The sequence below is a fragment of the Prunus dulcis genome, chromosome 3 (assembly GCF_902201215.1).
Source record: "Prunus dulcis chromosome 3, ALMONDv2, whole genome shotgun sequence".
In the NCBI taxonomy this organism is placed as follows: domain Eukaryota; kingdom Viridiplantae; phylum Streptophyta; class Magnoliopsida; order Rosales; family Rosaceae; genus Prunus; species Prunus dulcis.
In genome coordinates, this window is record NC_047652.1 from 6,011,567 (window position 1) to 6,034,064 (window position 22,498).

The following is a 22,498-nucleotide window of genomic DNA, read 5'->3' on the forward strand; positions in this document are numbered from 1 at the left end:
AAACTTAAAATATAACTAATGTTTGCATCGATTTCCAATAGGAATTGAAAATGGAACCCGAGCTCGATAGAGGGTTTCATTTTCTCCCTAAGTAGTCAGTCTCGTAAGTCAAGATAAATTTTTCCAAACATGAACTTACCAAACATGAAAAACAATAACAATAATAATTGATTTTGCATTCTCAAACCCCTTTTCTTATTAACCAACACCTCTAGGTTAATGACACTTCATAGTCATCACGTACTCCTCTAGGTGCATTTTCTCCTTATTTTGTTATCTAGGAGGATTGGGTGATAATTTTTTTTGGAGCGCCAATAATAGCTTTCTTATTGAAAACCCAAAGGTTTTTTTTTAATCAATAATTATTCGTATGTAGCCACCCTAGAACTCTCCATCAATGACTTTAGATAATGTAGCATCTAAAATGCACCCTAAAAACCTTGTACGTTAAGCCACTTGTCCAACATCATTGTTCCTGTACAATGATTTGAGTGAACACCAGCCATTGTCATAATAAACGAGAAATTATTGTATAGAAAGCCCACACAACCGTCATGACAGGCTTCAGAATAATGCGGGACTACGATTATAACTGCAAGTGCAACAATGAAGGATCTTGCAAATAAGTGAAAAAATTGCATGCTCCAAGTGCCCACCAAAATTGCCTCATGCTATGCTTGCTTTCTTCATGCTTATAATTTAACGCCTACTCTTTGTTTAGGTTGCTATTTGCTACAATGTTTTCATAGGTCCTTGAGATTTTGTATTGAGAGTATATTCATGTACTGACTTCTTCTATTCTTCCCTAAGCAAGAACTCTCTCTGTGGATTTGGATCCATTGAGCTACTATGCTTTAGGTCTTTTGCCATTTCTAGCTAGTTGTTCATCAAAAAAATTAAATAAAAAGTTGGAAGTTAGCCCTTTCAAAAATGGAATTAATTGATCCTCTATGAATTCCGGCTTTTTCCAGCTTTTGTTACATAATTTCCCTTGTTAGAGCATTTCCAACGGGAGGGGCTAGTCCGGGCAAGAGGCCTACTAGGCTTCCAATCCCGTTTCCAACGCCCAATTCTTGCAAGGGAAAGTGCTGGGCTCCACCAGCCTGGGCTACTGCCGAGGCAAGATGACTTAATGTTGATGTCATTGTGACGTCAGCAACCAATTTAAATAACCAAAAAATTGAAAAAAAAAAGGGGAAAAAATTTCAGAATTTTTTATTTATAAATACATAGCCATATTCTTCACTACCCACACCAAAACTCTATACAAATTCCTCTCCTCATGTCTCATGTGAATAGTGGTTGCCCTTAGGTTGCCATGACAATGGGTGGAAAACCAACAAAACAATTGCTAGGGTAGACAATATTCATGTGAATGTATAGTAACAGCTCTTGCTTCCCTTTGCCTTTTACCATGGCAAATGGGTGGAAATGCTCTTAAAGGCAAATTAAGCATACATAGGCTTAGCTAAGTTGACAAAAGTGGATGTGCTCCCTATTCTGCACCCAAGTTTAAATTCCCCTTCTCGTAATTTAAATTAGATTAAAATAGAATATCTTTTGTATAAAAAAAAAAAAAAAAGGCAATCTAAACCCTAACAAAGCCCACTTCTTACGAAAAAAACAAAGTTGCCTAAACTCTTAGCAAAATCTAATGCCTTCCACTCTCTAATGCTAAGCAACATTCAAGTGGCAGTACTTAGAAACTGTAGATGAAAGGTCGATGAACAACCAGCTGGCGATTGGTTTGGCTGTTCCTGGCTTAATGAATTGGTTTTTAAATTTCGTGGTCCTGTTAAAGATGCAAATGGGTTAAGCCCTTTCATGGTCCTAGAACCTAATGGACCTCCACCACATGGGTTTTGATACTCCAAAAACCAGCAAATTCCATTGAAATGCTGAAAGCTCCAAAGACACGTATCCTTGAAGAGTGCCAACAAGATTGGAGCTTCATTAACTACTTTAATTTGATATGAGAAAATATACGCGCAACACTCACATCATTATCCTTTAGGAATGTGACAATGCAGAATAGAATTATAGCTCAATTGATTAAAAGTAATTATTTATATATCTAAAAAATGATAAATTTTCACACCTAATTTGTCATCTCGCACTTTTTTTTATTAATCCTTTTAATATATTTAAACGTCTAATTTTAGAGTGCAAGATATAAGAGTATGAAACATTTTATATATTAAAATAAAAGATTTAAAGAACTTGACACGAGATTTTATATTTAGTGCAATTTGGTCTCATAATTTTATAGCCCTCCATTTTCAACATCACCCTTCAATGATTATTCCTGTTAAAAATATACAACATTCGAAATTATATACCAATTTGATTATTATGATGATTATATCTAAATTTTATTGATAAATATATTCATTAGATCCTATTTTCCCAACAATATGATATACTTTGTCAATGTAACACGTTTGTTCTTCGACGTTCACATAAAAAATCAACTTGCTCATACACTATATAATAAAGGAGCTTGTAGTTTTAATAGTTCAAATGTATCTCTACACTTGATGTTCAGTGTTCAATTCTCTATTATTCAAATATCGTCAGTATTTTTTTTTAAAAAAAAAACATAATGGGTCCCATTTCTAATACTAGAATAGCCATTTACAACTCTTTCTAAGCTTTACCTGGACACATGACATTGAGGAGACATTTCATATATTGCTCTAATTTTAACTGCAGCATATCTAAATAAGGGCCATTCTTCCTCATGCACTTCATTTAATTTATAAACGTGCTTGACAAGATCGATTCATAAAAAACAAAAAATCAAAAGAAAGATCGATTCATAAAACTTCAAAAAAATAAAGATCTTCTTCTTCCCTCTTCCTTCTACTCCTCTCTGCCTGGCAACCATTGTATTGCAATTTGCAATGGCATACCATGTGGGCCATGGCTATCAACCCAAAGCATTATTAGTTGATTAATGAGAATATTTATTATCATAGAGAAATGTTATTTTGAGTTTTAATAGAATTAGCCGTACTCCTTTCACATCTTGTGGAAAATACACATAACAGCCGAAAAGAAAATCCATCCTCTTATTATCCCAAAAAACCCACCTTCTAATTCGTGCCATACGAAATAGGTAAATTTATTTTTGATGCAATTTGTTTCTATGTTTTTTGTAGCATGAAAAGTCTATACAGTCGCTCATCTGATACAAGACTTTATGGTAAGTAAGCTAGAGTGTTGAAAATCACATGCATCATATAACTTTTTTTTTTTTTTTTTAATGAACAAAAGTTTAGGGGAAGATTGGCTACTCTCACTATTAGCACCAAGGCAGACTCACAGTCTGGAGCTGGAAGGACTTACGCGTGGCACCCAACTACTAGCTACCACAAATATGAATTTATATAAAAAATCACATGCATCATATAACTCGTTCATGAAATTTATGCTAATAAAGTTGAGATTCGATTCCTTTCCATTGTATAAAAAAAGAAAAGAAAAAAGTTATCTTTCGTTTCATCAAAAGATAAGACTGTTAACAAGGAAAATTATAGCTCAAACTATCACTATCTAGTTGATGTTGCTCTAAATTAAACACGTGCCAAGCATTAATAATATTATTTGCACATTAACCACAAGAAGTTTTAGCATATGCTTCAAGCATTTATCACCTTTCCATATATGTTGGAGCTTTTTAAAAAATAAATAAATAAAATCATATGTTAATTTGTGGATTGCAATTCATTTGTGACCTCACAAAGATCTATACGCACAACAGAACAAATACATATTTGCTGATCAGTGATAAGAGAGATGGAGAACTCAAAACCAAGTCAATCAATATCAATTTTTATTTATCATACATCATTACATCCTCTTTGCAAACCCTAATTTTAATAAATATTGCGACTGCATAAAACACTAATTTTATATCTCTCATTTTTTCTTATTCTTATTTCTAACACCGACCAAATAGTTTGTAAAGTGATACTCTATATATATATATATATATATGGAGGGTCTTGCAAGAGAAAAACTTAGTTGCAAAGGGAATAGTACTATTTTATCATTCTCGATCAATAATACTATGTCACGTGAAAATATTATCATACGTGTCATGACGTTATTAACGAAAGAAACAAATCCTAACTTCAAACCAAACAAATAAGAATGCATCAATTGACAAGACTAAGCACATGGAAATTCCTCATACACTTTGGTGATCAACCTCCATGTGATGTTGATTGGACTATACCATATTACACCTAAGTACCAATTTTATCAATTTCTGTTCAGAAGTTCCTCTATCATCTGCAATGCAACCCTTTCCTCGTCATTCATACTGTCATCCCCACCATCCTGCCCTGCTGTCATTTCCTCTGTGTCCAAAGCAGAGGTGCTAGTTTCTGGCTGGGGTGGTTGCAAACTCTTCTGGTCCAGCTCAACCATCATAAGCCAGTTCGAATCGGAGTGCGGCCCGGCACCCTTTTGCCAGACTCCAATGTGGGAATTCTCAGTATCAAGCCTCAGGCAAGTGAGGGAAGGAGATGGGGACTTGCAGCACTTGCGAAGCTTGGCACTGAGGATTGCTGAAAGTGCTGAGGAAGAAGATGATGAAGAGTTGTTGTTATGATCATTGGACACTTCATTTGTGAGGACTGGAAAGTTTGTTTTGGCATTTCGACCACTCATCAAAATAGCTGCCTCATCATAAGCTCTTGCTGCCTCTTCAGCTGTCTCAAATGTCCCAAGCCATACCCTTCTTTTCCTGCATTAGCATAAATTTAAAATTTTAAAAAGAAAAGAAAAGAAAATTTAATTAATGATACTAAGTAAGGATCAAATCAATGAATTGACACTTCTTTCACATTTCCTAATTAGGCCCTTAATTAGAACACCTACTTGTGTGTGTTTGTGTGGAGATATAGTTTGCCCCATAATAATTAACTAACAAACTTTGTCACGCATACTAAATCTATAAACTAAATTGGTACTTATGTCTTTTCCTATAACCAAAACCAAAAATGAAGACCATACACTAAACAAGTAATTAAGGCACCACCACCATGCTATAATGAGACTCTTTTTTTACAATTGAAGAACACATAGAATCAAGAACTAGAAAAATATATGTAAAGTGTATATATATATATGTAATTGTGCTCTTAAAGAATGGAAGTATACGGTGAATAGTTTGTTGAGAAAACAGCAATGGAATTAATGGAGGGGGGTTGGTAGGAAAAGAGAAGAAGAGAAGCAGAGAATACAGTAATGGATGACGAATCTCAGAAACCCAGGAGCCCCAGTGGCGTTGCCTGACCCCTCTAAACTTCCTTGATTGTACCATTTTTGTCAGAGAGAGAGAGAGAGAGAGAGAGAGAGAGAGAGAGAGAAACAGATGGAGGAGGGAGTGAGGGAGGGAGGGAGAGAGAGAAGTTTATGGAAGCAGTGTCATAAAAAATGTGGGAGTTGTGCTTTCAATATGAAATAATAAGCTCGTCATCGGGACAGTTAGACAGTAACATCTGCTTTTAATTCTTCTTTTTCTTTTTCTTTTTCTTTTTCTCTAAACAAGCTAGTTGATTCTAGCTTTTGTTTTGTGAGGTCGAATTGAAAAGAGTAAGTACAATCCCAACCGAAACAAAGTCAAACCAAATTTGGCTTCTTCCACTGGCTTTGTTTCAGTACTAATATTGACACTATACTATAAGAATGAGATGTGGGGATTATTTAGCATTGTTTTTTAAAGGGTCAAAAACCTTTCTTTAACAACCAAGAGCATTTTTTAACATTTATTGGTAAAAAAGGTTCTTAAATTTAGGTCCAAAACGATTAGTTGTCATTGAATTTAGCTCCCGCGTTTTTGGTATTAGACGTAGGCCCTTTGACTTTTATTACTTTTTTTTTGTTTTGTCGATTTTACCTTTTGAGGTAAATAAGGAAAACATATTAAAATCTAAATTTAATGCATTATTTTCCTTATAATTGAATTTATGGATTTAAATTTTGAATTCTTTCCTTTATAATATTTACCTAATATATGAATAAAATACAATTTAATCAATAAAAATAAGGCAATCACTCACATAAAATTATGTACCCAACATGCAGGTAAATAATGTTATTATTAGCAATGAAAAAAACTTAGTGATAAATCGTGTTACTTATAAGTCAGGAACATAAATTCGAAGACTACCTATAAGTTAGGAAAATAAAATAGAAGACTACCTATAAGTCAGATACAAAATAGACAAATAAAATTGCATGTTATCTATAAAAAAAGGTATATAAAATACTATTATACATTGTCGAAAATATGAAGAAAAAAAAATACATATATACCTATGCAATAGGCAATAAGACAATATACATACACCATAGGATAATATATCTACAATAGTATATAATATACCTCTACCATAGAGTAAACAAAAATAAAAATTGTTACCTACTCATGTACATAAACTAAAACACCTATGATCCACCAAGTCGAGAGCATATGCCTTTGGTTGCATTTATTTACCTCATTTGTAGGCCATGAAAGTATGTATGAGGCTTATTCACTTTCACCCATCAAAGAAATAACTCTCAGGATTGTAATAAGAAAGAAGAAGATTAACAAGATGAATAAGAAAGACAAAGAAAACCCATAGAATGACATCAACATTACACCAAAGGGCACCTTTATAGGAAATTTTGTGTGTGGTTATTTTTATAGGCTTTTCAAAGTTCAAATGAATTGGTAAGAATAAATACAAATATTTTATAAATTCAAATCATAATTATTTAAAAGTTCAAATATAATAATTATTGGCCAAAAATTAATTTCTTACCCCTTTATGAATTGCAATAAGAGTCAATAGATGTATTAATTAGCTAATTATTATGATATAAATCAATAAGAGTCAATAGATGTATTAATTAGCTAATTATTATGATATAAATCAGTCTTTCCCGATTTAAATCATAGGGGCATAATTGGAATAGAAAACATAAATTTTAAAAGAAAAAATATATATGATTATATCAGAAAATTAAAAATGTAATGTAATCTTATGTGGCATTCAAGTCATATTACTTGGATCAACAACATAAAATCCGAAGATTAAACCCAATTCTTAAATGAGAATTTGGATTTATTTCAAATTTTCTAAAAAATTAATTAAAGTGTTTATAGGTTATAAAAGCGCTTTCTCTTTTTCACAAAAAAAATTGTCAATTAAACTATCTTTATTAAAATACACTTCATTGATTTAATTGATGTGGCATATGATATGGACATGCCACATCATGTGGTATAGAAATGTATGATAACAATGTGATAAGTGTAGTACTACTCATATAATATACCTCTACCATAGAGTAAACAAAAGTAAAAATTGTTATCTACTCATGTACATAAACTAAAACACGTACGATCCACCAAGTCGAGAGCATCAAAACATACATACGGTACTTTACCTACACAAAGTATCTACAACATAGGTAAGTAAAATTCGTATGCCTTTGGTTGGATTTATTTACCTCATTTGTAGGTCATGAAAGCATGTATGAGGCTTATTCACTTTCACCCATCAAAGAAATTACACTCAGGATTGTAAGAAGAAAGAAGAAGATTAACAAGATGAATAAAAAAGACAAAGAAAACCCATATATAGAATAACATCAACATTACACCAAAGAGCAACTTTATAGGAATTTTTTGTTTGTTTGTTATTTTTATAGGCTTTTCAAAATTCAAATGAATAGGTAAGAATAAATACAAATATTTTATAAATTCAAATAATAATTATTTAAAAGGTCAAATATAAATTATTGGCCAAAAATTAATTTCTTACCCCTTTATGAATTGCAATGAGAGTCAATAGATGTATTAATTAGCTCATTATTATGATATAAATATGTCTTTCCTGATTTAAATAATAGGGGCATAATTGGAATAGAAACATAAAATTTAAAAGAAAAAATATATATGATTACAGCAGAAAATTAAAAAAAGTAATGTAATCTTATGTGGCATTCAAGTCAGAGTATTTGGATCAACAACATAAAATTCGAAGATTAAATTCAATTCTTAAATGAGAATTTGAATCTAAAACATTAATTAAAGTGTTTATAGGTTATAAAAGCACTTTCTCTTTTTCACAAAACACTTTTAAGTGGTTTTTCAAAGAGTACTAGGATTTTAAATAGAAGTTGTAACGTTTCTAATTAAAACACTAATAAACAAAAGTACTTATTACACAGACAGCTCTGAACATGCTCTTAATTTACAAGGATGGTCCTCCTATCCAAAGGAGTGAGTTCTATAAAAATATGACATAGTTTTTGCTTTTGAGGGACCCATTTGGACAGCTCGACTTTTACCAAAAATAAGAAAGAAATTGAATGTTGATCGCAGATTTTGTTGCTAACGTGCAATAAAACTAAGAATCAGTCTATTATAAGTTGCAACTTTATTAGGTTCTAGGAGATTTTGAAAGCATATATTGTAGTTTTTATTACATGATGACTACAGAAGCAGCTGTTAGCTCCACATACCTTTGAAAGAGGCTTTGTACTTTACACCAAAGTGGGCAGTCAATAATTGTCATGAGTTAATTGTAAACCATCAATTCTATGTTCATAACTTATAACAACTCTACACTTGAGGGAAAAAGTCGGGCAACTTTTGGATCTATCTTCTGAAACTTTTTGAAGTATATAGTATAGGTAAGAAAGCTAAATTATTTGTCATTTGAGATTACCTACCTATTGCTAGTTGCATTGAATGGAAAAATAATAATTTAGTTTCGTCCTTTGCATAGCAACATTGGTGATTTTATGGTTTCATCATGGTTGGAGGGATATTTGGGGAGAAAAATACATGTTTTCTTTAACTCATTATGCACAATGCTCTCTAAATTGTTATTCTTTTCAAATCCTACCCAATTAGGGATCATTATTTAACTCGTGATTTGCGAGTAATTTTTGGGTGTTCCGGGTATACTATGTGGCTGATGTACCATCCAGTAGACGTAGAACATGTGGAATATTTCCGCTGCAGCTAGCCACATGTCATAAAAAGTAATGCAGTAAGTTGAAGAATAATTTCACATGTCCTATGTATATTGAAATTTTCTCATAATCTGTAGGCCAAAAAGGACCAACCCAAACCCGTGATATCCAATATAATTGAATATTAATAAATTAAGCCTGAATATAGTTGACTATATTTTCATTTTCTATATATAAAAAAAAGAAAAAAAAAAAAAAGAAGATATTTTCATGAGTGGCCCCAACCCGACCTAATAGCCTGAAAAAGCTCGGCTCATGTGGATGAGCTTGGACTATTGAAACCCAAATCCGACTCAACCCAACATAAAATAATGTCTATCCCAATAGTCCGGTCCAAGCTACCCATCCTCGAATGCTAACTAGGTCAAACATTGTCTTATACATACAAATAATAATAAATCGCGTGGCAATCCAACAATATAATATATAACAAACTATCTTGTAACCTAACATTACTCCCAATCCAAACATATAGGTAGTGGTTGTAGTAATTAAGAATTTGATTGCACACATATATAATTACATTACATTAAGCAAAAATAAAAGCTCAGCTATAGATCAATGAGGAACACCACCCCCCACCTCCTCCCCTAACCCAAACGGAGGCACTAGTTCGTGATATGCATTAAAGTGACGTTTTGAAGCAAGTTCATAGGCACCACTAAAATATGCATAAGCTTAATTAGTCATTGGGAAAGCACATGTCTACTAAGTTGGGCTATGCACCAATTTGCCAACCACAGATTTTACTGGTCCTGACAACTAGAAGAAGAAATTTTCAGTTATGAGAGGTTGACGATGGCCCAAAATATGCTTTTTGGGTTGGTTGAGGTTGAAAGGGGGAGGATCTGCAACGTTGGGTAAGTAGCTTAACCCATAACCAATGTTAAAGAATTTGCCATACCCAATTTCTTTCAAGTCAAAGAGTGTAATTAAGTTGATCGCATCGCATCCGCAGTACACACATCGTAATGGGGTTTTTACCCTTGGGCAATTTACCCTAGACTCAAACCAAAAACAGGCCTTTCAAGTGAGATTTTACTACTTTCGACCTAGAAAGAGAGAGACTAGATTTTACTACCATAAACTAGCTTTCCTAGGGACAAATCAAAACCTTTTTTTTTTCCTTTTTAAAATCATACGATTGCGTGGGGATATTTTGCACTCAATTTCTTACTGCCTATACCTATCATTTTAATGAATTTCCACTTTTTCAATTTTACCCATACAGTAGCAATAAAGGATAAACTACTTTAGAAAAGGGAGCATTTTTCTCACCTCCACTCTTAAAGAGTGACATCTGTCCTATTGTTAACTCTAGTTAACTTTTATGTGAGAATAAATAAATAAATTTGAAAAAGGATTCACAACAGAAATCCCGATTCTCTCTCCCTCTTTTTTCCTAATTTCCCCCTTTATTCTTTTCTTCCCCTCCTTTTTTCTCTCCTCTTTCCTGCAACTCTCTGCCTCACTGTATCTCTCACTCAGCGCTGACACCCACAAAGTCACACACCTCACCACAACCCCCCTGCCCTTGGTGCGGTTTTTGCGAAAATAGATTTTTTTTTTTTTTGGTTTGTTCAAATATGTGCATCTAGATTTTTTTTGTTCAAATATATGGTGGTTGTTTTGGTGTTGTTGTATGGGATGTGTTAGAGCTTTGGGTGCAGTGAGGCAGAGAGAGAAGTCAAGGGAGAGAGAATGGGAGGTGGTGTGATTTGTGAGGAGGACATGGAAGGCTGAGATTTGGGGAAGAAGGGCTTGTAGAGAGAGAGAGAGAGAGGTGTGACAGTGGTGGGGGTGGTCTTTTTTTTGTAATTTTTTATACTTTATTGTTATCATTGTTATTTCAAATTATTTTATTTTACTTTAACATGTAAATGACCAATTTGCCCTCATATTTAACGACAAATTGGATGAAATGTTGAGAATTTAGACGGCAATAGAGAAATTAGCGAAAAAAAGAAGTTCATATTCTTAATTTTCTAAAAAAAAAATTAAGTGTAAATTAAAAGTTAAGTAGAAGTTCAGGGCTAAATAACCAATTAACCCTTTTGGCTACAACTTACAATGTTAATGTAGGTTATGGGTCTGACTTTTGTTGTATAGTTCTTGTGGGTTATGGTAGGATAAAATATTTTTTCAAGGCACGTAGGTATCTGTCTTTCATACTTTATTTGTACCCCATAACCTTTAGGAGATATGCAAATGTACGCCTTGACTAACACTTTCGACCAAAAAAAAAAAAAAAGCCCTGACTAATACTTGCACACTCAACGACAAAGGCAAAGGCAAACACACTAATGATGAATTAGAAAATTGAAACTGCAAAAATTAGTTTCTAGTGGTTTAGTTTCTCTAGAAAACTCGACCCAAAAAAAAAGAGCTTCTCTAGAAAACAATGGAGGAGGTATGGTAGAGAGAGTATTTTCTTGTTATATATATAGGTTATGTTTTCATGCATATGTACAACCTCTATTTATAAAGTATCTATTCTAGTTGCGGTTGAGTTGGCATGTAAAGTCTTTAAATCACCGCTTTCCTTTGGTTGCATCTCTTCATTAAGAGGTAACCTTTCATGTAAGTCACAACTATTCATCAAGAGTTGTGCTCCTTCAAGCTTATTAATGATTTTGAGATTGTCCTAACGTGATAATCAAATATGAGAAACAAGGGAAATCAAAAGACATAACTGAAAGATCCAAAAATCCTTTCTCAAAAGGAAACTTCGTCAGCATTTCTCAACTAGAATAATTTCTGTATAGAAAAGAATTGGCGGACCATGACATTGATGCATATGCATGGGAGAGGAATCAACTAGATTAATGGTTCAGATGAAAAAGTTGGACTGTATATAAGTAAAAAAAGGAAGGAAAAAAACACACATTTCTCCGGTATGGAGTTGCAAAGAAACCACACCATCAATCGAATGTATTTCTTTGACACAAGATTCTGGGAGCAAATTATGGAGAAAGAAACCATAAAACTTCAAAAAAAGAACACCAAACAAATGGCCCCTAAAAAGAAAAGAAAAATTATGAACATTAGGGTGCCTTGCCTAAGCCCATATCACTAACAAAGACATGCAGCTAGCCACAAGAAGAAGAGAATTAGCTCCAAAGCGTTGGTTAAAAATGATGATGAAAATCCTTTTTCTTTTTCTTTTTTTTACAAATAAACTCTTCTGGTTCAAGTTCTATGCCTTCAAAAAACTGATTGAAGGACAAGGCTTTATGATGTCCGGAATTTCAGAAACACCTAAAAGAAATTGCTATAATAATAGAATGGACAATAATCTCCAACCCCAAAACTTGCAACAAAATAAAAACAACACAATCAGTACCTAACCACTAATTAACTATAGTTCTTAGTAAACAAAAGATAATGGCTTAATTAATATTACCTAGGAAATTACTCTATGTCTAAGAAGTTCAATTGTAGTTGAAAGTGTCAACTGCAACTGAACCATGAGCATGAACATGAGTTGCTTAAGTATGGACAAGCATTTGAAGTTGATGCTCGTCCACATCCCCACTACTTCAAGAGCTTGTCCATACTCACACAACTCTTGCTCATGTTTATAGTTCAGTTGCAGTTGACACTTTTCAACTACAACTGAACTTCTTACGCATAAAGTAATTTCTCAGGTAATATTAACTAATCCATTATGTTTTATTTACTTACAAGTACTAGTTAATTAGTGGTGAAGTACTATTGTTTTGTTTTTATTTTGTTGCAGGTTTTGGAGTTGGGGATTGTTGTCCACTCCATTATCAGGAATTTCCTTAGGTGTTTCTGGAAGTCTGGCCACCATAAGACCTTTAGTAGCTGCCTTGGCCTTCCATCAATTTTTGAATGCATGGGACTTGAACGAGAAGACTTTCTTTGTAAAAAAGAAAAAGAAAAAAAAAAAGATTTCATTCATCATTTTCAACAACACTTTGGGGCTAATTTATTCTCTCTTGTTTGGGGCTGGCCGCATGTCTTTATTAGCCATATGGGCGTAGGCAAGGCAGGCTAATGCTTATAATTTTTATTTCCTTTTTTGGGCCATTTGTTTGGTTCTTTTTCTGAATTTTTTTTGTTTTCGTTCTCTATAATTTGCATAAAATGATGTAGCTTAATTCTAAGAATCTTGTGTCAAAGAAATACCTTCGATTGGGTGTAGTTTCTTTGCAACTCCATACCAGAGAAATGTGTTTTTACCTTCCTTTTTTCCCTTCACTGGGCTTGGTTGCTGCCGTTGGCACTTTGACGGTGGATGTCTACGCCACTTCTTATTACAGCTGGTCTCACCCCAAGAACAATAACTCTCAGCCTACAGAGAGTGGTGGTGATGTGGAAGAGCACGGGCATGTCCTGGCAACCGGGGGTCATATTGGCCACTGCTGTGCCTTAAGGAGAACCCGAAAACCAGCTTCGGTAGAAGAGAGAGAGAGAGAGAGAGAGAGAGAGAGAGAGAGAGAGAGAGGGAGAGAAGAGTTGAAGGGGTGGTACCAGCTTATATAGGAGAGAAATTCGTTGTATCAACTACAACTGAACCATGAGGTAATAGAATTATGAGTTTGAATTCAAAGTATGAGACTGAGGAAGTATCAAGTGTCAACATCCCTCACTCTCATACTTTGAATCCTCGCTCTCATAATTCTATTAGCTCATGGTTCAGTTGCCTACGCCACTTCTTATTACGGCAGGTCTCACTCCATGAACAATAACTCAGCCTACAGAGAGTGGTGGTGATGTGGAAGAGAACCCGAAAACCAGCTTCGGTAGAAAAGAGAGAGAGAGAGAGAGAGAGAGAGAGAGAGAGAGAGAGAGAGAGAGAGAAGAGTAGAAGGGGTGAGAGGAGTTGAAGGGTTGGTACCAGCTTATATAGGAGAGATATATTCATGTAAAATATCATGACAAGTTCGTGAGGGAGTTTATGACTTAGTTTAGTACCCATCGCCTTTATGTTTCTTGGATTCCATGCACATTCTTTATCTCCCTTTGTTATTTTATGACTTGGATATCTTCACACCCTTTTCCATGTCAACTGGCCAACACAAATGACGTTGAGTGAGGCTAACCAGTTGCCATTTTCTTGATCTTTTAAGCTAAACATAAAAGAAACACCAAATTAGGGATTTATCTATAACTTATCTACTTATTAGGAAAATCACGACTAGACGCATCATATGAAGTAAATTACGACTAAACATGATTGGCCCAAGCAAAGCTTGTGCTAGATTTTGATTGCTCAAGCTTCGTACAAGAAGGAAAAGATTGATATGGGCCACGGACAACCCATCGTTTTGGGCTTCCCTTTGCAAAAGATTCGTTGAGTTTACTATAACGTCTTACTGTCTATCCCTCCCCATGGTAACCCAAACTTTTTCTTTTGGGTTACCAACATTACAGTCTTCTTCGTTTCGCTCTGATGAAATTTTTTAAATGAATCACAATGATTCTATTAAGCATATGTTTACATATCAGAATGGGAGAAGCGATGAATTGGGGAATTAAGGTATTGAAATTAAATCAACTACTTTTCTTAGTTGATTCCGTTATCAATTTTGAGGGTATTCTATTACAAATTTCAAGGTAAAACCCACATAATTTTTTAATTTCTTATGTGTTAATAAACACGGTAGAAGTCATGAATTGTAATGATTTCAATATTCATTCATAATAAATAAACATGCCATAAATTCATTATACTCCAATTTCCAGTTGAACCTTTGAAAGCTTCTCAATTTGGGCAAAGTTGAAGTCCATATTTGTCGGGGAAAAAAATTGAAATGTATGAGATATAAAATAATGTCATCAAAAGTTCTTTCAGTTTCTTCTTTTATTTATGAAAAATGACACATAAAATGTGTATTTGATTGTGAGAAAGTGATTCACGAATACAATTATGGTGTCACATCCCTCTTTAATTTACGATTTTTTTTTCTGATAATAAAAATATTACAAGTGATTTTAACACACCTCTTTTAACCTCGTACACTCTATTTGTGAGTTTAAAAAAATTGTAAAACATTTTATTTGATGTACAAATGGCCAAAAGAGATGAATGTCAACATGGATGATAAGAGCATTTCCACCAGTTGACTCTTGCCATGACAAGATTAGCCCTAGGGCAGGCACTATTCACGTGAATAGTGCCTGCCCTAGCCCCCTCCAGCAAAATGTGTTTCCAGCAGTTGGGGCTTGCCATGGCAATTACTATTCATTTTTTTGTTTTTTTCACAATTTTGTTTACTTAAACAATTAATTTGGATAATATTTTTGGATAAGATTTTTGGGTTCCTACGTGTCAATACTATTCATATCGGATAAGATTTTCGGTTTCAAATTTCAGATAAATTTCATATAAATTTCAAATTTCAGATACATTTCAAAATTCAAATTTCAGATAAATTCAAAATGTCAAATTTCAGATACATTTCGGAATTCAAATTTCAGATAAATTTGAAATCTGAAATTTCATTTGAATTTCAAATTTCAGATAAGTTTTCACCCTCTAGAGAGAGAATGCGTAGACGAGCTGCAAGCAAAAGGGCGCAGAGAGAACTAGATGAGCAACTTGGCATAGCAGTTGCTTTGCTGGAGGATGAAAAGCAGGCTCGTCGTGGTTCACGAGAAGGCCGTCGCCCAAATGTGGACAGACATAGACATTCCCGGGGTAAGAATCTTATGGAAGATTATTTTATCCCACAATCTCTGTACTATGATGTTCATTTTCGAGGGAGATATAGAATGCAACCTCATTTGTTCAAAAAAATCATGCATGATATTTGCAATTATGATGAATATTTTGTTCAAAAGAGAAATTGTGCTGGAAATTTGGGGCTTCTTCCAAAGCAGAAGTTCACAGCTGTGATACGAATGTTGGCGTATGGGTCATCTGCTGATCAGGTGGATGAGATTGCTCGGATGGGGAAGTCCCCTGTTTTGGAGAGCTTGGTGCGATTTTGTGATGCAGTGGAAACTCTGTACACCAGAGACTACCTCCGCAGACCTACGCCCAAGGACCTACAAAGGCTTCTCCAAAAAGCTGAGTCTCGAGGATTTCCTGGCATGATTGGTAGCATTGACTGCATGCACTGGCAGTGGAAAAATTGTCCAACTGCTTGGCAAGGGGACTATGGAAATAGAAAAGGGCAGAAAAGTATCATCCTGGAAGCAATTGCTGGTTTTGATACATGGGTTTGGCACGCCTTCTTCGGAGTTGCCGGATCTCAAAACGATTTGAATGTCCTAGGTCAATCCCCGGTGTTCAATGATGTTTTGAGAGGTGAAGCCCCAAATATCACATATGAAATTAACAATACCATCTACCAGACCGGGTATTATCTAGCTGATGGCATATACCCGAGGTGGACAACATTTGTGAAAACAATTCCACATCCCCGATCCCATAAGCAAAAAATTTTTGCTCGCTATCAAGAGGGGTACAGAAAAGATGTTGAGAGGTGCTTTGGTATCCTTCAAGCTAGGTGGGCTATTATCAGGGGCGCGGCACGTCTATTTGACGAGGAGGTGCTTAGGAGTATAATGATGACTTGTATCATCCTCCATAACATGATTGTGGAAGATGAATATGATTACGATGCTGATGACGTGTATGAACCAAATCCCATGGACACGGCCCTAACACGAATTTATGAAAAACCAGTGGGGCCAAATGGAGAAGCAATGCAGCATGAACCGTTGGTTAGAGGCGGTAGTTTCATGCCCCGTATGATTGATCGCTACACGGAGATGCAATCGTCCTATATTCATGAACACCGTCAAGTTGACTTGATGGAGCATTTATGGGCGGTGAAAGGCAATGAAGGAAATGAAGGTGAATAAAGTGAAGTGAAGAAGTTGTTTTTATTTTATGATGAATGTTTATGTTGTATGTTGTTTATTTTTTGTTGTGAGTGGGTTGTTTATGTTTTATGCTTTGGTTGTGGGTTGTTTATTTTTTATGCTTTGGTTGTGGGTTGTTTATTTTTTATGCTTTGGTTGTGGTTTGTTTTTTTTTTTTATGCTTTGGTTGTGGTTTTTTTTTTATGTATGGAATGTTTTGAATAAAAAGGATTTTTGTTGAATATTTTCTTTATTGACTAAAAGAAAAGCAATACAACTAATAATAAAATAAAATACATGAATTAAACAAAACAAAAAATACAATGAAATCAAAGGTACATGAATTAAAAAAAAAAAAAAAATACAATGAAATCAAAGGCAAGTAAACTAAGACATTAAAGGCAAACAAACTATTTTAATGGTTTCCATCATTTAACCAATCCGTGTTGCTAGGTCCATCGTCACGAAAAAGTCTTCGTCTCATAACATCCCTTCGTTCTAGCTTCCAAAATTGTTTTGTTTCGGGAGACATATGGCTTGTATCCATGGCCATGGTTTCCCGATCTTTTTTTTTCAATGTTTTGTTCGCGTACATACTCCCTTTCTTTGCGTACATACTCCCTTTCTTTTGCATATTCTACTTGAACTGCCATATCGTGCTCTTGTTGTTTCAAGTCCATTTCAATTCTCATGGCTTGGTGCTTTGAAAGTTCCTCCAAAAATTGAGATGCATTCTTGCTAGAATTACTCCCTCTCTTCGCCTTCGCCGCCTTCCTCCCAATAGGCCTTGGATTATTTTCAATGGGTGAGTCGGTACTCATCGGGGAATCCATAGGTGAATCCGATGCCGGCGTCTCATGAAGTGGAGTCTCGTTCAAGACTACCGTCGGACCGGTTGGAATAATTTGGAATCTCTTACAAGTCTTCACCACCTCCCAACAATGGGTATGGTTGAAACTTTTTTTCCCTTGGCCGGTAGCACCAAACCACATTTGTGCTTGTATAATCTATAAAAAAAAAAAATGAAATGGAAATGCAAGAGAATTTTTAAAATATTGGCAATGCAACATGTAAAAAAAAAACTAATGGAAATTAAAGAAATAATAAAAAAAATGCAACATGTATTAAAAAAAAAAATAGAGACATATTAACAAAATATATAAATTGCAAGAAACATTTAAATAAAAATTAATATGACATAGAAATTAATAGAAGAAAAATGACAAATAATTTACCTCATTGCTAAGATTTTCTCCGCTTCGTTGGTTGTCAATCGCTTTTGCTAAAGCATTTCTCCATTTCCCCAACTCTTTATTAAGAACTTTCCACCTGCTGGATAATGCCATTTCTGTACGTGTAGAACCAATTGCCCTTTCACAAAATGCTTGATGAATTTTTTTTCCACATATGAGAAAATTTAATCTCATTGCCCGTTACTGGACAATGACTAACTTGGACCCAAGCCTCACACAAGCTAACATCTTCCATCATGCTCCATGCCCCTCCATTTTCATTAGAAGAACCCATAATATGCTAGAAAAAAATTACAACTTCAAAGTGAAAAAATATTGAATAGAAAGTGAATAAATTTTGAGGAGAAAGTGAACAATAGTAGAAGGAGAAGAAAATATATGAGGATTTGGTGTCAAAAGTGAAGAGTATTGGTTGGTATTTATACACAAAATTTTTTGTAATTTTTGTGTATTTTTTAAAAAAAATTAGATTTTTTTTCAATTTTTTTGGGCAGAAAAATTGGCTGTCGTTGGATTGAAGAAAAAATTCCAATCGGAGCGACCAGAGGCCACCACGTGTCAAAGAGCCGTTGGCGGCACTGTAGCGCTGATTTAAAATTTTTTTTAACGTTGGCGCGTGCATTACGGTAAAAAAAAAAATCAAATCTTCAGGGCTGACGCCATGCTGGCGTCAACTATTTTGTCCTAGACCTCGGGCCCGAGCTCGGGCCGATTTCGCCTTCGAGCCTGCCCGTTTTGGTGGCCCCCACGCTCGCCCGGGCTGGACTTTTGCTGCTGGACGTCGTTTTTTGACCCAAACCCCCCCAGCCCGACTCGTCCAGCACTGCTGGACTTGCTCTAAATAAGAAGCTAAACATTGAAATACAAGGAAAATTATTTAAGCGCATTGTCTGCAACAATGACCATAAAAAGACGACAACGTAGCTAGGGACAGGGAGTGGTAATGATTGAGTGGTTGGATGGGTCGGTGGTAATATATGGACACTGGGAGGGTGGAGGAACCCACCGCGGATTCCTCTTGTTTCTCAAGTTCTGGGTTTTATTTTTTATTTTCATGTAATTGTCATGTCATTTAATAAGAAAATGACATCAACATTAGCGTGTCTATATATATATTTTCATGTAATTGTCATGTCATTCATGTATTTTCATGTAATTGTCATGTCATTTTATTTTTTATTTTCATGTATTTTACATCTAATTTGCATCGAAGGATTAAATTCTGACAAGATTCCTAGTCTAGCAATAAAATAACAATACATATATAATTCTGAAGTTTAGTCGTGTCTATATTCCAACGTTATGTCTAGGAACGGTCCCATGAACATGTTAACATGGGCTATATAGCCCAGGGAACAAATGTTTTTTTTTTTTTTGGGGACTAAATTAATACTTTAGCCTTGGCAATAGTCGACTGACAAGAAGAACAGAGAGGAAGAAGGAGGAAAAAGAACTTTAAAAAAAATAGAGGGGGAGATGATAAACAATCGGAAAAAAAGAGAAAGATAGAGAGAAGTGCAAATAGAATAAAGCAACGGATGTGTGTGTTGGTGATGAGATATGTGTTTTTATTTTATTTTTACTTCAATTCCTTCTAAATATTTTCTAGTATATGTGTAGCTCTCCTTTGTTTTTTTCCTTTGTTTCCCTGCAATCCCTTCCAAATATTTCAACAATCTTATCAAAATTCCAAGATTTTTTTTGTTTCAAATGTCAGTATAATAATAAATAAAAAAGTTCTAAATATGATGAAGAAAATATATTGAAAAAATAGGGCTTATATATATATATATTGTAACAAACAAGGGCTTATAATTTACCCTAAAATAAAAAATTTAGTCTACAAATTTAGCCTATGTCATTTTCAAATCTTGAGTCCGTCTCTGGTTATGTCGTTCCCAATGACATCATTAAGCCATTCGAATAACAGTTAAATACTTTTTTTTTTTTTCGAGTTTTTCATTCAACTCTCTAATATACTATATTATCTTCTTTTTCAACTCTTTAATAATTGTTGGTGCGGTTTTTGTGACGGGAATTCAAATTTGGACCCTTCACAAAATTGAAAAATTATACTCACATATTTCATTTAATATGAACATTTTTTAAATTTTATTTAGATCCAACCAATTATGTTATTCTAATCTTAACTCATTTCAATTTTCCCTCAGACTAATCCCAAAAAAAACTTGATGAAATTTTAATTATGTTTAAAAAGATGGTTAGGATTTAGGATTTTTTTGTGTGTGGAAACGTTAGGATTTAGGATTAGAAATACACTTTTTTTAAAAAAAATATTCAAATTGGAATAGAAATATTACTATTTAAAAACTTTACAAATATTGTGTGCGGACTGCAGAGCGCGTAATAGTCGCGTAGTTTGTAATCAAACTCAAACCGGATGTGAAAGTGACAGCGAAAGAAACGTGGCAAGGGCACTTTAGATAGGACTCTGAGGTGGGCCATCCTTATCCACAATATCATGACGTAGAGGGCCCACAAGCAGACCTCCCCACTAATTACGTTATGACGAGCATTTTTCCTCTGTCTGCAAGCTCTATTTCTGACAAGAATAAATAAAAGAGGAAAAAACTGGTGTGTAATATGTGCTAAGATTTGGGCCAAATGATAAAATTATGTACCAAATGAGTGACTATGAGGATATATTTCCAACATTTTTTTTCTCATGAATTATAGACAAAAGATGAAGTGAAATTGGCTAAAATCACCTTATTTCACAAATTCTATTCTAAAATAACCCCTTTACATCATTCGGAAGCACTATAGAAACAACAAAAAAACACTGCACGAGATAAGAACTATTATTGAATAAAAGTTATAAAAAATTACTATTTTAGCACAAACATAATAAATAAATGAGAACAATCTAAATGATGTTTGCTATAAAGGGTTTTATCAACATTGTGGTGGTGTAATTTTGTGTGAGTTCGCATTATGAAAATATTTTGTAAAAAACATTTATTTTGTTAGAGGAAGCCCAGGGTTAATACCCTGCCTGCCCCCCAAACAAAAAGATAATATTTTGTTACCCAACATGTTCTTTCAACCTATTTCAACATTTTCTACCAATATCATTTGACTAAGAAAAAAGTTCGTATTAATAGATTCTAATTCAGTAAAAAATGACTTTTTGGGTGCAACTTTCTCTGGAGGACCTGTCATTTTTCTGTGGTTACTTTTTGGGTGCAACTTTCTCTGCCCCATTTTCCAAGAAAATTATAAAAAAGAAAAAATGCCAAGCAAAACCCTCCCCTCCAAAACCCCACTCACACTCATCTTTCTCACCCTTCACTCTTCTTCATCAACCCAAAGTATTTCTCTTTGGCCCCACGTCAGTTTTTTTTTCCTGGTAGCGGTTAGTTTATTCTCCTCCGTGTATAATAAGAGCATCACCAATGGTTGCATGTAAATCTAGATGTATGCTAAATATACATCTTTCTTGCCCAGAAACTCCTGCGGTGGAAGTATGTAAAAGATTGTAAAATTGTATTTGATGCCGGAGATGCAAAACTAAGTTCTATATTTACATTTGTTTTTACACCTTTGGAACGGGCCCCACCACTTAGAAAAGAGGAGAGAGGATAGGAGATTAAAGTTGAATCACAATTCCAACTCGCCTAGCACGCGCAACTACAGAATACTCACTATACAAAGTCTCGTGGTGGGCCCATATTTGATTCAATTTGGAAACAAATTCCAACACCAACAAAATCTAGTGGCTGTGATTTCTCCTTTCAAAGTGGATGACCAGGATTCATTCTATACAAACCTAACCGATAGCTTGATCCAAAGGCTAAAAAATGTTCCCCATTGGAGTAAAAAAATACATCTTTGAATTTACATCTTCTTTTTTGGAGTAAAAAACGCATATACACTCCCCGAAATTGTAAATAGGATATAAAAGTGGCTTTACACCCCTGAAAATACACCTCCCACCTGTGCAAGTGCAAGGAAATGCACCTATACCTCCGATTGCCAAAAAACTCCATAAAAACTGCTGGAGTTGCACCTCTGCTCAAACCAGAGATGCATGCAACATGTTCGATGAAATGCGCAAGAGATGTGGGTGCTACGCTGTTGTCTACTGTGCGCTTCTTTTTTTTGAATGAAGTCTGGCCAAAATGACGTCGTTTTGGACCAGGGTTTTTTTTTTAAAAAAAAAAAAAAAAAAAACTAGCCCATTTCGTGGGCTTCTATAGGGTTTTAGTTGGGTTTTATAATTGCTTTCTTAATTGGGTTTTTATAATTCCTTACTTAATTGGGTTTTTATAATTCCTTACTTAATTAAGTTTTAATTGGGAGTTTTCTTTATTTAATTGGGTTTTGGGAATTCCTTATTTAAG

At 34.4% G+C, this 22,498-nt stretch overlaps 1 protein-coding gene across 1 annotated transcript; it reads right to left on the reverse strand.

Annotated features, from left to right (window-relative positions):
• Positions 1–4,086: 4,086 nt before the first annotated feature.
• On the reverse strand, positions 4,087–5,438 carry LOC117622654 (ethylene-responsive transcription factor WIN1). Its single transcript, XM_034353408.1, has 2 exons — positions 5,253–5,438; positions 4,087–4,753 (listed from the first exon to the last, which is right to left on the reverse strand). Exons 1-2 carry the CDS (start codon positions 5,330–5,332, stop codon positions 4,267–4,269), a joined length of 567 nt encoding a protein of 188 aa, XP_034209299.1. The 5' UTR covers positions 5,333–5,438; the 3' UTR covers positions 4,087–4,266.
• Between the last annotated feature and the right edge of the window lie 17,060 nt (positions 5,439–22,498).